Source organism: Amphiprion ocellaris, chromosome 19, assembly GCF_022539595.1.
Source record: "Amphiprion ocellaris isolate individual 3 ecotype Okinawa chromosome 19, ASM2253959v1, whole genome shotgun sequence".
NCBI classification, from domain to species: Eukaryota; Metazoa; Chordata; class Actinopteri; family Pomacentridae; genus Amphiprion; species Amphiprion ocellaris.
In genome coordinates, this window is record NC_072784.1 from 472,653 (window position 1) to 487,545 (window position 14,893).

Here is a 14,893-nt window from a genome sequence, read left to right on the forward strand (position 1 = left end):
CTCCCACCAACCTCTCGGTTCCTCCTCCCGGTGATGTTTGGAAAGCGAAACTCATCTTTGGCTCAGACATGCACGAGCGGCACGGGAGCGCGCACAGCCTGTTGTAGCAGAAAGTGATGCTCTGAGAGAAGGTGAACTCACTGCTGGATGGAGTTTGAACACTTCCATCACAACCTGCAGGAACACACAGCTTCATGTCTGTGGGCAGAACTAAAGGTTTCTGTAGCTGAAGAACTGAGACCAAAGAAATGTTTGCAGTTAGAATCAGAGCTCAGTTTTATTATTATACTAGAAATACAATCAATAATCAATCAGTTCATCAGCTATTAAATTTACCACCAACTTTTTGATCATCCATTAACTGGTTTGACTGATTGTTGAACAATAAAAAGTCCAAATTCTCTATTTCCAGCTTATTCATTCACAATATTATCAGTTTCTGTAACTTGCTATGACATTAAACTGAATCTTTTTGAGTTGTGGACAAAACAATCATCTAAAACTCTGAGAAGCTCTAATCAAAGTTTTTCACCATTTTCTGAGATTTTACAAAGAGAGGAACTAATGAATTGATCCAGAAAGTAATCATTAGATTCATCAACAATGAAAACATGGAATGAAATCAAGTCATTTTGATGGATTAACAACATTTTAGTCACTTTTTAAATGTTGAAAACAGAATTAAATGAGTTGAACTGCTGCTTTAAAGTGACTTTAGCTGGTTAAAAAGGACTGAAGTGGTTCATGTAGAACACAGAGGAGGCAGAAATACACAGAGACATGAGGATCATCGCTTTGTGGACTAAAATAAAAATCTGACTGGATGCTTTAATCAACCCTTTAAAACAGCATGACGTGACCCTCTGCTGAACACTGGTTACTGCTGTTAAAGCTGTATTTATATAACCTCTATATAACCTCTACAGCTGCTTTTATCTTGGTCATACAGTCATAAAGAAATGACTTCTTTTATAATGATGCTCATGTCTCTGCAGTATTTAACCTGATCCATGTCCTAAACTATCCAGTACCTATTAAAGTACTCACCTCACTTCTAAGTTTTCCTTTTTTCTATTATTTTTGACATTGAATTTACAGAAAAGGGATGAATCCTTATTAATCACTTCCTTTACATTTTAGATTTCCACTTTGACATGAACGAGTTTACAGCCATGGATGGATTTCATGTTCAGATTTGCGATTAAGTTACAAAAACACTCGAGGCACAAGAAGAGACAGGTGCTTTATGTCTATACACTATATAATTTATTGTTTTGTGTTTCTGTCAGTCAGACTGTCCTGATCATATCTGTCCAAGTCATCATGAATGACATCTGTGTGTTTTTCCTGGCAGGTGTGCACCACCTGCAGGACGGCTGCCAGGCGGCGGTCCAGAGCAGACAGGTGAGCTTCTGACAGGAGAGGAGCTGCGTCTGCCAGAGGATCCTGAGCCAACGATTCCCGCATGACGTCGCTCAGACGGAAGTCAGGGAGGGCCAGGAGACGCAGCCGGAGGAGGGTGGAGCGCCGGATCCTGTACAAGTAGGACAGGAGGGAAGGCAACAGGTTTAATAAAAATATTAACAGGAAGACGTGTGACACCCACATTTCTCCCTGGATTCTTTAGCTGTACAATGTCTATAAAAAGTATTCACTCCCCGTGGATGTTTCACCGTTTTGTTGCTTTTATACATTAAATCATGGTCAATATAATTTGGCTTTTTTGACAAGAATTTGCAAAAACAAAACCCTTTTAACCCTTGTGTCGTCCTGTGGGTCAAATTGACCCGTTTTAAAGTTTGAAATGTGGAAAAAATATTTGTTCACAGTGAAACTTCTGATGTCCACATTTTCTACATTTTTGGGAAATCTTTGAACATTTTTTGGTGGAAAAAAAGAAATGTTAAAAATGTTTCTGAAGAACATTTATAATCCAGTGAATTTTGCTGGATTTTGGTTGATTTTTTTTCTGAATGTTCTTAAAGAAAATATTAGAAGTTTTACTGATATATATGGAATCACTTTAGATATTTTTAGGATTTTTTTGGAAGATTTTTACTCATTTTTTGAAAATATTTACAAGAATTTGGGGATTTTTTTTAAATAAAACTTTTAAGGGAAACTTTAAAGGAATTATTGGAATTTTCGTCATGAAGGTTTTGCAAATTTTCAGAAATTTGGGGAATTTTTTTGCTGAATTTTTGGATTTTTTTCAGATAAGGAAACAATATTTTTTGGTGCCTGTAAATGAGGACAACAGGAGGGTTAAATATCAAAGTGGGACAGAAACAGATTTTTAACAAAAGAAGTAATAAGAAGAAACATGGCATCAGTGTTTATTAAAGCGTCTAAATATCTGAATCTTCTCTAGATGAATCATTTCTACTCCGCCTTGCAGCTAGATTCACTCTGGAATGACTCTAATGGAGGAAGTCAGTCTGAGTTTTCCTCGTTTTACCTGCAACACTGCTGCAAAGGAGCAAGAATAGACGGCTCATCCTGAGAGTGACGCCCAAACCTGGAATATATCATCAGCAATATTTTAGTTTACAACAAAACACCAACAATAAGATGTTCTCTAAATGATTGACAGTAAGAACAGAGGTATGAAATGAAGGATGTTTGGTACTCACGCCCGCCCGTTATCCAGGTGCAGCAGAAATGTCTCATTACCAAATTTCTCAAATGTCTCATAGTGATGTCTGTCCATGTTGCCTTTGAATAATAATAAAAAATATTAAACTAGAACAGGAAATCATGTGGATTTTAGCTAATTCTACTGATAGCATCCAGAGTGGATCTAAGTGGGAGATAATTCTCTTTTTGTAAATTGTTGAAATCTTGTTGTTAGTGTCTGCAATGACAATAAAGTTTCAGTCTTAATCCAGTCAGATGAAACACCAACGACTGAACATCCTCACCATGAAGCATGGTGGTGGCAGCATCATGCTGTGGGAATGCTAGTTGGAAGCAGTTACTGAACATTAAACCAGTTACTGAACACTAAACCAGTTACTGATCATTAAACCAGTTACTGAACACTAAACCAGTTACTGACTCATGAGGAAGTCCAGGACAGCCATGTCTATGAGGTCCACCAGTCGGGTTCCTTGGCTGTAAGGAGGCGTCTGCTTCACGGAGTCGCAGTAGTTCGGGTTCTTTTCCCACCTGGAACAACACAACAGAGACTCACAGTCAAACACAATAGCAGGAAATAGATCTGAACCTCACTGGTAACACTGGTTTTACTGTTGATGCAACGATGGCACCAGTTTTATTCATCAGTTTGTGTTTTACACCCTAGCAGTAGTCTTTTAATGTGCTCCATGGTGGGTAGTGCAGCTCTTAGTCATAGATTTTTGAGTTTTTTGTGCTTTTGTTGTCACTTGACTGTAATTTGGGTTGATGGAGGAGTTTGACTTCAAAGTTTATAATTAAATAGAGTGCAGATTCTGCATCTTTGTCTTCTGGTCCAATCAAAGATTCAGGCTGGAAGTTCAAATGAGCTCAAACTGGAGCCACACGCATATATAAGAATCAGAAGAAAAAATAGAAAAAGCCACAAAACAACTGCACAATGTGTGATTTTTGAAACATGAAATCCTGTAGTTCTCTGGACCAACACACTGGACAGTGATTTAGACACACTGCAGAATGTAGATAAAATACAATAAAATAAAAGGAAAATAAAATTTAAGGCTGAACTACTGTGTATTGTAACGTTTTATAATCGTATCTAAATCTAAATCTGACTGCAAAAAAAATAAAAAATCTCATCATCTTAAAAACATACAGACTGTCTTCCAGCAGGCTGCAGTTTCTTTCTAGAGTTTAATCTTTTAATTTTAGCTACTTTATTTTGTGATTTATATGACACACCTGCTACAACAGCCCTCTACCTCCAGGGTTAGGGTTAGGTTAGGGATTTATCTCTCCCCTTCAGCCACACATTTCATGTTGTGCTGCAGTTCCTCCTTCAGACCACTGGAGGCCAGTAAACACTCAGGATTCTGCAAACATCCCATTAAAAGATCCACCAGAGGCAGTAAGAGCAAATGCAGCTCAAATATGTCAAAATAAAACAAAAAAGAATTGTTTCTGATATTCTGCCCATGGCTGTTGGAGTATTGATTGTACCAGACAGTATTTATGTAGGAAATGAGGTCGTATTATGAGTAGTGTTTAATATTTTATAGAGTAGGGGTTCAGACTCCCTCCTAGATCTGATCCAGTCTGACTGTAAACCTTAACGCTGTTCAACTGATGATAATATAGTATAAACTTAGTATTATTTCCTCTTAAAAACTGTGAGTTTCTACTGAACATATTGAGCTGTTCTACATCTAAACGGTGCACCCACTGAGCCAGCTTGGTGCGGCTGTAGGACCTCCTCCATGGAGACCTCCAGGACCTGCGAGGAGCCAGGCTGAGGTCAGGGAGTATCGCAGCCAGAGAGACCTCCAGCAGGTGAGGCCGACCGCAGACTGGATGCTCAGTGGAGCAGTAGTATTCACACTGGCCGTAGAAACACACATTCCCAGCTGGAGGAAGTCAGAGGGACAGATTTTAAAAGATAGATTTAGTCTAGATGAGTACACATGTCCTGACACGTACCAGGAGACGTGAAGAAGGTCCTCGACACCTTGTGGTCGGTGGTTTTCTCCCTGATGTCTGCAGTGACGTTCATGAGTCGACCGACCACCGGAGGGATCCGGTTAAACCCCAGCAACCTGACATGGAAACAGGCAAATGTTAACAAACAAAAATAAACAAACTAAAGCTACAAACAGCAAGAAAAAGTTTATTCCTGCTGAAGACGTCTGCACAGTTAGACTCAGTCACACCTGGAGGCTGCAGCCACAGTCTGACCTCTTTTCTCCCAGTGGGGCTGAACACCTCCAGGTTCTACACATTATTTAGTCCCATATGGGTCCACCTGTTGGTAACCAGTCTGTCTACCCGTACCTGTCAAGGTGAAAGGCAGAAATCTCTGCATTGTGTCTCTCAAAGTCTGAGAAGTAGAAGAGGTTCACGTCCGTCTCTGTGTCTCTGGATTGCCTGTGCAACACAAACATGCACACAAACCGCTTTTTTATGAAATATGAGAGCGCTTTTTATGGTTTACCGTCCGCACAACAACAGTAGAACAAAGTGAATGTTTTCAGGGTGAGAACAGCAGAGTCTTACTTCATGGGTTTGAGCAGAGCCTGTCCATGGTTTGGGAACGATATGAGGAGCTTCAGCTGGGTTCCTCCCGTCTTCTGGACTAGAAACAGAGTCAATATAGAGTAGGAGTGTGACAATATCTCGATATGGGGATATATTGCGATATTTTGTCTCCCGATCGATTATCGATATGCTCCCGCCAAGGATCGATACATTTATTTAACATACGGCCGCTATAAACGGCTCTTTCAATGTTCATTGCTTATTGGGCAATTCCTTGGTGGTCCGCTAGGGGCGCTCCTCTCGGGAGTGGCGGTGAAGTGGGCGGAAGTCGCCAGGCGAAGAAGATACCCGTAGAGCGCACAAAGGGAGAAAACATGGCGGCAACAAGCGAGAAACAGAAGTTGAAAGATGCACCGGCAGTTTACAAGTCAAAAGTGTGGGTACATTTCGGATTTTACATCCAACCGCTGGCGACATCATCAGTGTTCAGAGAAGTATGTTCACTCCTGAACATGCTGAGCAGCTGCTCTTTCTCAGGAAAAACATGCACATCCCTGTGTAACATGGACATGTCCAGAAAGTGGATCAGTTTTGTAGAATTCTCAGTGTTTAAGTTCTAAAATCTGTGATGTTTAAAAATGCACTTTTTGAACTACATCATTTCTCAAGATAAATCATTTTGATATTTGAACGTAAGCTTAAGCTGTTAAGTTTTGTTTTGTGGTATGTTCTCTCTAAATGTGCAGGTAGATAGATGCCTTGCAGTAGATTTGCACTTGATCGCACTGTTACACAGAAATGGTGTCGCTGTTTAAAAAAGGAACAAATAGCTTTGTTGCTGAAATTTTGCACTACAATAGTGATTCTTTTAAGAAAGACACTCATTTGTTTACAACAATATTGCACTAGAATAGTGTCACTGTTAAGAAGACACTTGTATTTGTTTACAGAAATGTTACACTGAAATATTCTGTTAAGGCACTGATTTTTGACAGATTGTGTAAGTAAAAGTGCAAAAAAATAAACACTGTTTATTTTTTTTCATTTAAAAATACCTTGTTTTTGTCATTAATAGTTGTATTGTGGAGTATCTTAGATTGATTTCCTGCCTAATATATCGATAATCGCTGTATCGCCATATCGTGAGATAATTGTTATCGTGAGCCTTGTATCGTGAATCGTATCGTATCGCAAGGTACCCAGAGGTTCCCATCCCTAATATAGAGAGTGCATTAATATTACAAAGAGTCAGACAAAGCTACACACTCACTCTTTATGATTTACATGAACCAAAATATGACACGTCACACACTGTAGATTACCAAACAATCAGCATTATAAGAAATATTCAGATCCTTTACGTAAATAAAAGCATCAATACATGCATGAACAATCCTGCTTAAGTAAAATTATATAAGAATTAGCAGCAGAATGTAGTTGAGATAAAAGTCCTGGTTTGGTCCTCTGGCTGACACATATTAGCCCTCACAGATTATTAATACTAATAATAAATCATGAGTGTGTGAGCAGCATGTCATGGTTGTAGCTGGGGCAGGTGGAGCTGGTTTAAACTATTTTACATCCAGTTTTACATTCAGAGAAACCAGATCAATCTGAGGGAGAATCACATGATTAATGGGAGAGAAAAACAAAGTTCTGATACACAAATATGTTTTCAGTTTTGGGATTTTTTTCCCTAATCTTGATTTTTTTTTTTAATGAGATATGGGATAATTTATAAAATCAATATCAGATGGAACTGTCAACAACTAACAGACATCTAAGAAGTGGAGCTGACTAGACACTACATTTTGTATGAAACCAGAGAGGCTGTAACACCACAGGTTTAATCTCTAAGTGGTTCATTTTAACAGTTTCTCGTTTTAATTTGTAAAATATTCATCATAAATGTAACTAAAGTTTTTAAATACATTCAGTGAGGTAAAAAGCACAATATTTCCCTCTGAATGCAGTGGAAGTATAAAGTAGCATAAAATAAAAATAGTTAAACACAAGTACCTCAAAATGTGCGTATTTATTTATAGATGTTTATATCCTGTACTTTAATATAACACCTTAATGCAATCAGTCCCTCACCACCGCTGGAAATAATGAGCTGTGTACTGCTACTGTGAGGACTGGGTCAGTTATGTATTCAACACACTGCAGTATACCTGTTCCTCCACATGGTGGCGTACGTAGTTAAATCACTACAGAAACCTCCATTTTCCCCAAGACTGCAGAAAGAGCTGCATGGAGGTTTCATGAAAAACACTGTCGGTTTAAAGGAGATCATTTTAATGTCTATGCAGAGTTTCTTTTATCCAGAACTGATGTAAATCTATAAATTCTACCTGAAGGAATTTACACCTGCAGCTGATAAACACATTAGATCATTAGAGAGTTTTATGAATCATTATAATTAATTTTACCTCCTCTCGTGTCTGTATAATGTGCAGTCTTGTGTTTTCCTCTCGTCAGACAGCTGGGATGTGAACGAGGAGAATCAAAGCTCATTCACTTTCAAGTTCAAAACCAGACTGAAAGAAACGGCTTTTATTTGTTGCTTTCATGCGTCCAGAAAATACATCAGAGCACATCTATTCTGAACTAAATCCTTTCATATTTATTCATAGTTCCTGTTTCTAACTTTTGATAAAAGGACATTTTATCCTAATCTACACCTTTATATGTTTATTTATGTATGTATGTACATGTGTGTATATATATATATACATACATACACACACACGCATATATATATATATATATATATATATATATATATATATATATATATATATACATATATACATATATACATATATATATATATATATACATACATACATACATACATACATACATACATACATACATACATACATACATACATACATACATACATACATATATATATATGCATATATACTATAAAAATCAAATATGCATTCAGTTCCACTCCTCTAAATATGAGCCCTGGCACAGTTTGTTATTTTCACTGAGTGAAAACTTAAGTGAATATCCTGTCCTGCCTCTGGCTCCTACACAGACTAGTGTGTTGGAGTTAAAATGAGAACACAGTGTGAATCTGAATGTCCATAATTAGAATCTGAGCACAAGGATGATAGGGGTCACAGTAAGGTCAGTTTCTGAGCTCAGTCTCAGCTGTGCAGCTCTCTAAGGAACCTTTTCAGTAATCCTGAATGAGGCACAGAATACAGAAGGATGTAGATTTTAGCAGTAAAAAGAATCCTGTCTGCTGGAGAGGTTTTGTTACAGCGAAAGACATTTCAGAATGTCGTTTTCAGATAAAAACTATTAAAATGAAAATAAAGAAATCACTGCTAAACCTCCACTGCTAAACCTCCACCTTCTTCACTTTGTGTCCTCCTCTAATATCTCTGCTGTGTTTCTAGTCCCTCCCCTCTGTCCTGTTAGCTCCACCCTGTTAGCTGCTCTCTGTTAGCCCTGTTAGCTCCTAACTGTTGGCTCCTCTATGTTAGCCCTTATCTGCTCACCAGCCCCCAGGATTCGCTGCGTTGCCAGGTAGTGGGTCAGCTGAGCCAGGTTGGGGTCTTTCCTGTTGTACAGTTCCCAGCGAGAGATGCCCAGGTGGAAGCGCAGCCAGGGAGGGTATGTCTCCACGTCGCTGGTCCAGTCCATGTCATCGTAGCCTTCCTCTTTGCTGGCGCTCTGCCTTCAGGAGAGGATGTGACAGTTATACAGTGATTAGTAATATATGGGCAGTTATAGTCAAAACTGAAATAGGGCAGCTTTCAGTTATAAAACTCAAGATAAAACAACAGAAGCAGCAGAATGGAATTAAATCAACTTTGTTTCATTACATTCATATGGCAGCATCAATAAATCAATAAATCATAATACACTTTAAACTGGTGACTTGTATAAAACATTAATTCTATACATAGTCGTCATGAACAGGAATTTAGCTACAGGAACCAAATCTGTTTTTGTTCCAGGGAGTTAACATGTTGTTTTATGCTGTAAAGTTTGGCATTTTAACATGGGGGCCTATGGGAGTAACTTACTATTGGACACAGCCTCAAGTGCACATTTGTGGAACTGCAGTTTTTGTGTTGGCTTAATATTTCAGAGATTCCTGCTCAGTGGCACTAGATAAAAAGTAAGATGTTTAGTAAGATTGAAAGTTTGATACCAAAATTTACAGCAATCCAATACTGATTGAGGCATTTCCCCAAAATACTACAAAACAGGGAGTGGAAGTCAGAGAGAAGTCTGTTTACATCCTTCCTCTGGGCACCACAATCATCTGTATATGAGTTCATGAAATTACATGGGATAGATAATGAACTGACAGACTGAAGAACATCTCCATCCATAGAGTCTGGTCACTACCAAGGCTAATAAAACACTTTAGCTCTCTCTAAGCTGAACCTTGAATGTTCACATTCTGATACAAAATAAGAAAACTGAACCACTGGAGCTGAAAACCTCTCAAACCCCTCAGACTCACAGAGAGCTAATCTTTCAGGAACCAATGCTAATCAACCTTGAGGCTATTTAAAGTCCCCCCTACACTATAAAACTACTCTATGCTACACAGCGGAAAGATATAGTGCTGGAATAATTCAGAAAAACATGTCTGAATCAGAAACTAAATAATGAGCAGCAGGGCCTTCTGTCATTGGTGAACTGTGGTTTCCAGGTAGAAATGTTCAGCCATGGTACTAATTACCTCATTTCTCTAATGATTTGTCCTCCAAAGACACTATATGGACAAGCTGATGTGATAGAAACCTTCATTTTCTTTAACAGAAACTGAACTAGAGTTTTCTTCATTTGTACTTTATTGATCTGTTTTCATGATTAGTTTCACGTACCACTGACTATCAATGATGATGGTGTCTTCACCCTCCTCTTCCTCACTCTCTGCATCCTTTATATCTTCATCATTCTTCAGCCTCAGCAGCCAATCATCCGGCTGCAGCTCTGGGCCCGGCAGGTTGTACAGCGGATGCTCGAACAACGCCTCCAGCTTAGACTCACCCTTGACTTTCTGAATTGTTTTTGCAGCTCCAGTCGGTTCCTTCGCCTTCTCAGTGACCTCTCTGAGCGTGTCGTCAGCTTCGTGATGTAACGTGTTGGCAGTCAGACGGCGATGCTCTTTATTCTGGGTTCTCTCTGGCAGCTTATCAGAAGAAGAGGCAGTAGATGAAGAGGCGGTGTGGGAGACGGACTCATTGTGACGACTATCTGTTCTTGGAATGGAGGAAGAGGAGGAGGTGGGAAGGACACAGGTGGTCTGGAGGACTGAGAGGCAGAAGACTGCCAGGAGGAGATGTAGAGCGAGGGACAGACATGCCAGACCCAGATAGATGGAGCGAGTGGACGGACCCCGGTTCCGTCTCACCATGCTGAGGAATAAAGGGAAGAAAAGGAGTACAGTCAGCACTTTATGAAGCATTTAATGCTCATTGCATTACATGTAAACTACACACGTGTAAGAGGGAACACATGAGGAAAAACACCAGAACTATAAGACAGGCATGTCCAACAAAACACGACACAACTGATCTGGTCATAGTCATGGCTAGGTGACACTGTGGATGTATTCAGTCATGAACACAAGTTTCCATACACTTGTAAAGATCATGTATGCCATAGCAGTCTAGAGCTTCCAATGCTGCTGGGTCAAAACTATTCATACAACAACTTGAACTACCAGCTTAGGTGATGTAGAAAGCTGTGTTAATTAAGTTTTTTCAGTGGCATGGCCTTGTAACTCCTCATGAGTCATTATGATTGACTACAGCTGGTGACTCCACCACAATGACCAGAAATATCTCCCAAGAACACCTACTGTCGAGCATGGTGGTGGCAGTATTATGCTCCAGGGTGTTTTGGTGCCAGTGTAACTGGTGCTTTACACAAAATAAAGGAGGATTACCTCCACATTCTTCAGGAAAACCAAAATCATCTGCCAGAAGGTTGAATCTTTGATACAGTTCTGATAATGACCCTAAACACACATGAATGAATGGTTAAATCAGGCCAGAATTAAGAGTTTAGACTGACTTCTGTCAACTTAAACCCAATCAAGAACCTGTGGGCAGTGTAAAGGAACCAGTCTGTGTCAGCAAGCCAACAAATTGAGTTTAACTGCACCACTTTTACCAGGAGGAGTGGTCAAAGATCCAACCAGACATTTCCAGAAGCTTGTAGACGGCTACCGATGGTGCTAAGTTGAGGTGAAAATGGTCTAAGGATGTTTAACCAAATATTAGCATTTCTTTACATGTATCTTTGACCCAACAGATTCTGTCATATCTTCAGAAGACCTTTCCTAAATTTATAAACAAACCAAAATACATTATTGTTTTTTCTTACAACCAAGATGCATGGGTTTGAATGGTTCATCACAGAACATTCAGAGTTTGGTAGGAGTCATTGGAAATTCAAGAGTGCTGGGATATACCTGGTCTTTACAGGTGTACGGAAAGTTTTGTTCACGACTGTAGCAGTGATTTGAACAAACATCAGCAGCAATGCTAGCATGTTTACCAGATAGATGTTCACCACATAAACCGTCTCAGACAAACTTAATGGAAATCCATCCAAGATATGTCACTCAAAGTCTATGGTCATCATTTCAGAACCTCCAGTCTGCTAAAACACCCATAGAATAAAAAAACACTCAGTGTGATCATCTTTCAGCCATCAGGACAAAGCCAAACATCACCTCTAACCATCAGCGGCTGTCAGTGCTCCGTATGAGAGCCTCGTTAGAAGGATAACTAGTCCACTGAATGTCTGCATGGTTGTAGAACCATCTAACAGCCTGACAGCATTCACAAAACCTCACGATGCTCCCATACAACCATGATAACATCCCAGAGAGGTCCAGCAGCCATCACCACAAGATGCCGTCAAACATCAGCTGTGGCCTCCTCACTTAAAATTCAAACCTTTTCTGGAGACAGTCTCCCTACACATTATTATCTACATTACTCTGTACAGTACTTGTCTCACAATGCAACAAGTACAGAGTAATGTAGTTAATAATGTGTAGGCCACTTGTTGTATTGTGAGACATTCACACTGCTCTAGTTAAGCAACACACTCTCAGATAATCATTTACATCAAATCCTCCAAGAGAGAAACGCTCAATCAGAAAATCAATACATTATTGAACAACTTCCTGCTCCCAGATTCCCCATGAGGAGCAGCAGGCTGGAGGAATTACTCACATCTCTTTCCATTCAAGACCTTTCTTCCTCCTCTCTCCCTCGTTCTGATCCTCTAAACTTTTTGTGTCAGTGACATAAAAACCAGTTACTCGTATTTGTCTTTTCCTGTGGTCGCTGCAGAGCAAACATAAGTTAGCCGGTCGGCGTGTCGCTGTGACCAGAGTCTGTTTGACCTTCAGTTAGAATGAAGGGAATCACAAAACGCTGCCAAATGATCTTTTAGTCGGAGTCGGATCAATGCAGGTGGGTGATTATGTTCATGCTAAACAGTATCACTGACACAGAATATTGATCTTTATACAGACGGAAAACATTTTTAATAACAACCCTCAGCTTTAATTCTTTCTTTTTCCTACCCTGAAGCATTTTCAGAAATACACTTATTGGCATTTTTTGCCTGGAGTCTGATAGAAAAAAAAAGATTAATTTAGTAAATGTCATGCTGTGTAAACATGAGCAACCGGCTCATTTAGTCTCAAACGTAATAGACCTGTTAATTAGACAGCCTGAGAGTGCTGTCAGTCAGAACGAGGAACTGTTTTTTTTATCTCCTTTAGTACACATCTATTATTCTCTTCATCTTCCTCCGTACTTCTGTCACAGGCCCTAACTCATGTCTGTTTTTTTTAGCACTAATCAGATGTGCCCTGGCGGTGACTTCTGAAGAGGACACTTGGCTGGTTTTGTGCTCATTTAGTGAATTCAAGAAGGCTCTTCTTCATTAAGCACAACAGTTTGCTTTAACTCTCAAGGAAAATTAAAGAGGTGTCAGAAGCAGCGAGCCGGATCGTCTTTACAAACAGTGTGATTCTGGCAGAGCATTAAGGTGCACGCACACGCACATGCATGCACACGCTGAGTAATGAATTGATATTCTGGAGAGGCTCAGATTAAATCACACATTCAGTCTGTCTTTGAAGCTTCCTCCTTTATCATAAACCATCCTTATTTCTCCTGCTGCCACCTCACATCCTCCTCTGACTCTCAGTGTTTTGTGTCTTCTGGGGGTTTGAGGAAAGCTTCTTCACATACTGCTAATTATCTAACTATATGTTGCTGTTAATGAACTAACTGCTCTGAGAGTCGATGCATTATGGATGCAGCAGTCGGTCCCAGTAGAGTAGACCATGTTTTCCGGCCTGTGGCAGAGCGGTGGAGTTAGGTGAAGGTTCTCAGTGTGTTCCAGTACAACTCTTAAATGTCACAAACAACACACACACACACACACACACACACACACACACACACACACACACACACACACACACACACACACACACACACACACACACACACACACTACTTGCTGGAGAACTAAGGGGCTGCAGATGTGTCCTAATTATTCATGCTGGTGATGATGAATAATGTCTCTGGACTTGTAATCCAGAGTTCTGCTTAGACCGGAACCATAAGAGGTTTAATGATTCATTTCATGGTCTGATGTGCCAAAGTGGCGTAATAATTTAATACACACACAATCAAGCATAAAGTAGAAGCATCAGGAGTGAAGACAATGTATTCAGATGTGTTTCAGTGTTTGGAACTGAGTTGAGTTGTACTGAGGACTAGATACTGGAAAAGCGGTTCTACAACAAGGCTTGTTTTAATGCTGTGTTCATAGAAAAATCTATCCTTTTCATGCTGAGGAAAACATGTCTGATGTGTCATTTAATGGGAACTCATGTATTAGTTGCTGAAATACTTCAGTCTTCAAAGCTAAAGTAGTGAACCATCCAGCAGACCTACACGGCCTTCCATAAAACTACACTGCATATGTTTAAAGTTTACTTTTTTTAGAAACACTTTTTATTCCAATTTTTCAAACAATGTACTGTAATTTTTCAGATTTCACTTATTTTGTTAAATTGCATATGATATATATTAAAATCCCAGAAGAAATAAAGTATTTATTTACATGTTAACCCCAAAAATCAGGCCAATACTGTAAATAATGCCCACATCAAATATCACTATTTTTACAAATGGTAATTTGTTCTTTTACAATATTTTAATGTAGTTTTATGCTATTTTTACTGTATTTAAATGTGCAAACAGTGACTTATTTGAATGAAAAAATAGGTAAATTAAGGATTGACAAACTGTCAGAGTCTCAAACACAGATGACAGATACAACAGACAGGATATTCAAACAATTCTACATTGCATGCGTGGGTTTTCTCCGGGTACTCCGGCTTCCTCCCACAGTCCAAAAATATGCTGAGGTTAATTGATCATTCTAAATTGCCCGTAGGTGTGAATGTGAGAGTGATTGTTTGTCTCTGTATGTAGCCCTGTGACAGACTGGTGACCTGTCTAGGGTGTCCCCTGCCTTCACCTGAGTCAGCTGGGATAGACTCCAGCCCCCCCATGACCCTAGTGAGGATTAAGTGGTGTATTGATAATGGATGGATGGATGGATGGATAATATAATATAATATAATATAATATAATATAATATAATATAATATAATATAATATAATATAATATAATA

The 14,893-nt window shown here is 39.3% G+C and overlaps 1 protein-coding gene and 1 long non-coding RNA gene across 2 annotated transcripts; one reads left to right on the top strand and one right to left on the bottom strand.

The window, feature by feature from the left end:
* LOC129347632 (uncharacterized) lies at window positions 1-3,455 on the top strand. Its single transcript, XR_008599825.1, has 3 exons — window positions 1-131; window positions 1,141-1,239; window positions 1,355-3,455. It is a non-coding gene; the product is annotated as an uncharacterized LOC129347632 (long non-coding RNA).
* On the bottom strand, window positions 1,244-12,636 carry LOC111581327 (extracellular serine/threonine protein kinase FAM20C-like). Its single transcript, XM_055005403.1, has 11 exons — window positions 12,402-12,636; window positions 10,035-10,568; window positions 8,691-8,869; window positions 5,188-5,266; window positions 4,966-5,058; window positions 4,615-4,730; window positions 4,361-4,541; window positions 3,059-3,168; window positions 2,634-2,715; window positions 2,459-2,518; window positions 1,244-1,534 (listed from the first exon to the last, which is right to left on the bottom strand). The coding sequence occupies exons 2-11, from the start codon at window positions 10,565-10,567 to the stop codon at window positions 1,267-1,269; spliced, it is 1,701 nt and encodes a 566-aa protein (XP_054861378.1). The 5' UTR covers window position 10,568; window positions 12,402-12,636; the 3' UTR covers window positions 1,244-1,266.
* Between the last annotated feature and the right edge of the window lie 2,257 nt (window positions 12,637-14,893).

Coding starts and splice junctions, on each gene's coding strand:
- LOC111581327 (XM_055005403.1), bottom strand. CDS start 10,567: ATGGTGAGACGGAACCGGGGTCCGTCCACTCGCTCCATCTATCTGGGT. Junction 8,870..10,034: donor ATCATCATTGATAGTCAGTG/GTACGTGAAACT, acceptor CCTCTCCTGAAG/GCAGAGCGCCAGCAAAGAGG. Junction 5,267..8,690: donor GCAGCGAATCCTGGGGGCTG/GTGAGCAGATAA, acceptor CTCTGTTTCTAG/TCCAGAAGACGGGAGGAACC.